At 41.1% G+C, this 5,706-nt stretch overlaps 1 protein-coding gene across 1 annotated transcript in view; it reads right to left on the bottom strand.

The window, feature by feature from the left end:
• Positions 1–1,062: 1,062 nt before the first annotated feature.
• ube2d4 (ubiquitin-conjugating enzyme E2D 4 (putative)) overlaps positions 1,063–5,706 on the bottom strand; it is a 9,874-nt gene continuing 5,230 nt past the window's right edge. Inside the window, exons 3-7 of the mRNA XM_034870928.1 lie at positions 4,225–4,256; positions 4,049–4,126; positions 3,184–3,289; positions 1,661–1,754; positions 1,063–1,235 (exon numbers count right to left, since the gene is read on the bottom strand). Of these exons, the coding sequence (XP_034726819.1) occupies positions 1,190–1,235; positions 1,661–1,754; positions 3,184–3,289; positions 4,049–4,126; positions 4,225–4,256 (356 nt within the window). The 3' untranslated portion in view covers positions 1,063–1,189. The remainder of the gene's footprint in view (positions 1,236–1,660; positions 1,755–3,183; positions 3,290–4,048; positions 4,127–4,224; positions 4,257–5,706) is intronic.

The raw sequence follows: 5,706 nt of genomic DNA on the forward strand, positions 1-5,706 counted from the left end.
TGCTCTGATTGGATGTAGGTCTATCGGTTGCTCTGACTGGGTGTAGGTCTATCGGTTGCTCTGACTGGGTGTAGGTCTTTCCAATTGCGTGCAGAGGTATTTTAGTTCCTGGTTTTGTTGAAACACGCCCCCCCAATCACAGCCAAATGGAGCCGAATCAGACCGACAGTCGAACTCGAATCGGAGTACGACGACGTCAGGTTACCTAAAACCCAAATTAAACTAGAAAATCACATGTTTTAATCCAAAAAATGCTTTATTCTGACAAAAGGTCTTAATCTAAATATTCAAACGGAATATGCTGTTTACATGACCGAATATAACCTTCTGAATATTGTCATACTCGGAATAAAAAGGGGAATAATAGCGTGCGTGTGAACATAGTCGGTGAGCCGAGGGTCAGCTAGCTCTCCACCGCCTTAAAAAACAACAACAACTAAATACTGTCGAAATTCAGAAAAAACGCCGAGGGTGATAAAAGAGACCGATTCCTTCTTTCCATCATTCACATTGTTTCGGGGTGAGACAGCATGCGCCAACCGACCAGCTGCTGGTGACGGCACGGCACGGCACCATTTTGTGTTGAGCAGGGAACATTCTGCCTCGATTGCACATATACCGAGAAAATAAAAACACAGAAAGGCCACTAAATAACATGGAAATACAACAAAAACAACAACAACAACAACAACAAGACATCCAGTGGGACTCAGACAGTACCTCTGTAAATGACAAGAGGGGGAGACGAATCTCCTAAAATAAAAACGTAACGCTGTACCGATATGACTCGTCGACGGTGGAAACGATGCGTTGTGGATGGCGATGATGGTGATTCACGGAAGCAGGAGTAACAGCTTAAAGTCTGAGTGTGAAGAGTTTCCGGTTTTCCAAATGGGGGGGGTGCTTTAAGGAGCCCGTGAGGTCCCGCTCAGCAGATCCATACGAGTCATGAAGAAAACAGCACGTGGTAGCGGCTCGGCACATGGAAAGCCAGTCGGCGCCGCATCACTTCCTCCTCCAAAAAAGATGGGCCGTTAGTCTAGCTTTTTGTTGTCTTCGATGTTGTTGGTTGTTGTTGTTGTCGTCGTCGTCTTCCTCTGTTGCTCATTTGCCTTTTTTAAGTTAACAAATCAAAACAAAGCGCTTCTTTTTTGTTCTCATTTGTAATTTACGTCTCCCCGGCTCTCGCTCACATTGCATACTTGTGTGTCCATTCTCTCGCTGATTTGTTGTACCTGTAAAAAAAGAAAGAAGAAGAAAATAATACAGATGCAGAGATTTGCCAAAAAGTGTCAGGTGACTGTGAAAACAAGGAACAAAATAACTCAGTATTATAAGCAAGTTAGGGCTGCGTGCAAGAGAATATATATATATATATATATATATATATATATATATTTTCTCTCCATATGGCAGGGGCTTGTGCCTACAGCATTCATAAAGTGGAACCAATCCCTAATACTGAAACACCTCTCCATCTCATTAGGGTGCAACCCCAAATGCAGCCAAAGTGCAGAAAGTCTTCTTCTTCTTCTTCTTCTTCTTCTTCTTCCAGACCAGGTCACTCGGTGCGAAGACTTGCTAAAGCCTTGTCCTCATGTCGAGCGGCTCTAATAGAGAGCGAAGCGGAGAGTAAATGTCGCTGGTGTCTTACACTCACCTTTCCCTGTCGGCCTTGTATGTGTGGGCGATCTCTGGGACCAGCGGGTCGTCCGGGTTCGGGTCACAGAGAAGGGAGCAGATAGACAATAATACTGCGGAGGAACGAATCAGGAGAGAAATTAGATTACGTGAACAGGAAATCGCTAGTCGAGGATTTTTTGCATGCACACTAATAATCCATCTTTACCTTGAAATATGACATAATATTCTGAATTTGACACGTGATACGTAAACGGCATATTGGGTTTTTGATTTTCAGAATAGGTTTTTCTATTATTCAGAATATTGCATTTTCTGTTTGTTTTTCCGCTATCATTCAGGTTTTAGAGGCATTCTTTGGACATGTGTGCAGCTCATTCGTAAGCTGCGTCTCAACCACGGTTTGTTTTTTTTGGGCAGGTTATGACACTTTCTGGCCTCTTGCCCGTTTACGTAGAAACACACACACAGCTGCTTTTAAACACTATCAGAGATATCAGAGACTTGGATATCAACAGATTTTGGGGTTAAACGCCGACCTTTACAAGCGGCCGGTTGAAGGAATGAGAGAGGAACGCTGTGTTCACACACTCCAACAAGTCCTCTACCAATAGAAACCTTTGCACAGCAGCATGTAAATGGGAATATTAATGGAATATTAAAGCTTTTGTGCCTAGTTTCTGCCGCCCCCCTGAGGAAGTAATGAAAACATAACAGAACACGAGACAAAAAATACAGATTTTACTTGCCAAACGTAATGTGCAATATAACCGTTTCTTAATTACATCGCTTCTGTGACCGTTAGGAGCCGAAATCGTGAGTAAGATCAAAATTTGACGACATGAGTCATTCCACATAACGCTTCTTGAGACACACGGGCGAGATTATTCACATCAGCAGCGAGTGTAAAAGTGTCTCTTCTAGAGAAATATGCAGAGTAAATTCTCAATTTTAACCCTCCTGTTGTCCTCGGGTCAAATCTGACTCCTTTAATAAATGTCTTCATCTGAAATATGGGTTTCTTTTTAACCAAATTACCATATAAAATGGATTGATTCCTTCCAACGCTCTTTGCAATTACAACTGATCACTTTCATTCCTCTGATCTTAACTATTAGTCAGAATAATTCATAATTTCTGCTTTTTTTTTTACCTCAAATATTAGGAATAAATCTATATAAATGAGGGTTATTGAACATGAATTCCAAAAAGTTTTTTTCAGGACGGACCTTCTTTTCCAGGCAGTGGTGGAGGGTCTTGTTTTTAACATTTTCCGCCCGTGATGACACTCAAAATGGGAACAAAGAACCGAAAAGTTTAACTAAAGTGCTCATTTTATGCTTCCTTCCCCTCCCCCTTTACTGACAGGATCATTATTATTATTATTATTATTATTATTATTATTATTATTATTATCCTGCATGTCAGCAGTTTCTGGGAAAGGAAAGACAACAGTTGGTTAATTTGCGCTAGCTAATTTAGTGAGATATTATCGACATTATTCGTGGCCCCAGATCCCGTGTATCCCTGATTATGGCTTACCTTTTGATACTGTAAGTGCAGGTGACCATTGTGATCTCAGTATATCCAGACAAATACTTCCATTGCTGTTGATATTAGGGTGGTAGATTTTTGTAGTGAATGCAACCTGTTGAGAAAGAAAACTGGGAATTAATGTTTGTAATTGCAGAATGGCTGCGAAGAAGGGCTGCACGATGTTTAGTTTCATCGTCTACGTCGCAATGATGTCACATCGCAGGACGATGATGTCACATTGCAGGACGATGATGTCACATTGCAGGACGATGACGTCACATCGCAGGACGATGATGTCACATCGCAGGACAATGATGTCACATTGCAGGACGATGATGTCACATTGCAGGACGGTGGGATGATGTTGATAAAACTTTTTTTGCTGCTTGATAGAAAAGTAAACTTCCACCGTTCTCCTTTTACATGATTATTACTATCAGACCCTTCCCCTTTAACCCTTGTGTTGTCCTCGGGTTAAATTTGACCGGTTTCCAAAAACTTTCTATGTATCAGAGAAGAATGTTGAAAAAAGTGAAAAATGTTGAGAAAAAAAATACAAAAAAAAGCAGAAAAAAACAACAAAAACGTTAAAAAAAATTATGCGGAAAAAGTGACAAAAAGCATCCAAAACACTGGAAAAAGTGACAAAGAAATTTTAAGTTAAAAAAACTGACAAACAATTTTTTAAAAAGTCTAAAAAGTGACAAGAAATAGGAATAAAATTGACAAAAACATTGAGGAAAGTGTAGAAAAAGAACAACAAAATGTTCTACTACTGTGAAGCGAATTACCTTTGCTGCAGTAAAAATAATGACAAGTGTGCTGTGTGTGTTCCTCATCAGGAGACCCACAACACAGACCCTCTACTCACTTTGGGGGGTTTGAAGGGGTAATCTGTCGGGAAGTGAATGGTGAGGAAAAACACTCCGCTCTGATAGGGGCTGTCACTCTAGTGGAATAAAAATAGAAACAAGACAAGTTAACGGGACTGCAACTTCACTGCTTTTGCTTCATATTACAATTGGGATAAGATCCAGTTTCACTTACCGGACCCATTATTGTCGCCTGCCAATGAAACACTGGGAAGAAGATTAATAAAACATATAAATAAATAAATATTCCAAGCTGTAAGGGAGGTTATACACACATGCATTACACATATACACACGTATCCCACAAGATCCAATGATCTTCCTGCAAGGAATGAAACCGGAAGGAAAAAAACTAAAATATTTACATTGTAAGCTTGTTTACATTAGCTGTAAAATGTATTAAATTGTTTAACACTCCTGGTTACAATTTATAGTAGGGATAAAACACAATTTAAGTGTATTGTTTGGCAGTGGGGATGTAACAATTGGTCCCATCTCTGCATTAGTGCATGTATAGGTAACTGAGCATTGGTGTGTAGTTCAGGCCTGTGTGTAATGTGTGCATTAACAACAGAGTGTAATATTGTAATTTCCCCTTGTGGGACTTATAAAGGACACATTTCTATTATTATTATTATTAAAATGGATTTAAATGTATAAAGATGACAACCGGTTGAGATAAGACAATGAATGGCGATGCATTTTTTAAATGTCCTAGTGCGTAATCTACTTTATTTTTATTTATCTGACTTCAGACATCACAACGTCTTCTTAGTAGGGATGCACCGAATCCGGGATTTGACGTTGGATCCAGGCTTTTTGACAGCGTTCGGATTCTGCAAAACCTTAGAACTGTTTTCCACCAAACCGAACCCGGCGCGCTACGCTGCTCGACGTGGTCACGCCGCCGTTGATTACAGGAAGGTGTTTACGGGGTTGGACCATTCAATGCAGCGGGCTGTGAGAAAGTGAAAATTGAACTTTTGAGCAGAAGAAGTCTTGTTTGGCAGTACTTTCAGTCAAAAGACAGCGATTCAAGACAAGCTACGGGTTAAATTTGTATTGTGGATTTGTCTCGTGGTGGCGAGGACCCCGAACACTACACAACATCGTCGCTGTTACAACATTTGGTGTGAAACATCAGAGAGAACACGAGTGCTGCGTGAAGGAGTCTCCAGACCGCAGCCGGCGTGCAGCAACTTCCGGCACGGCACACAACGTTCATTTATGTGTTTAATTTCAATTTCTATTTCTATTTTATTTGTAGTATCAATTCATAATAAGAGTAATCTGGAGACCCTTTACAGATAGAGCAGCTCTAGACCACACTCCAGAATTTACAAGGACCCAACAGGTCTAGTAGTTTCCTCCAGAGCAAGCAACAGTGCGACAGTGGCGAGGAAAAACTCCCTTTTGGACAGAAACCTGGGACAGACCCAGACCCGGACCCAGGCCCAGGCCCAGGCAATAACAGTCCCAAAAAATAGTTTGTAGTAGTTCTTTGTAGTAGTTCATGGCATAGCAGGGCACTGTGCGGTATTACAAGGCACAGCAGGACGTAGCAGGATGTACTAGGATGTACTAGGACGTAGCAGGATGTACTAGGACGTAGCAGGACACAGCAGGACGTAGCAGGATGTACTAGGACGTAGCAGGA

The sequence above is a fragment of the Etheostoma cragini genome, chromosome 5 (assembly GCF_013103735.1).
Source record: "Etheostoma cragini isolate CJK2018 chromosome 5, CSU_Ecrag_1.0, whole genome shotgun sequence".
Taxonomy (NCBI): Eukaryota; Metazoa; Chordata; class Actinopteri; order Perciformes; family Percidae; genus Etheostoma; species Etheostoma cragini.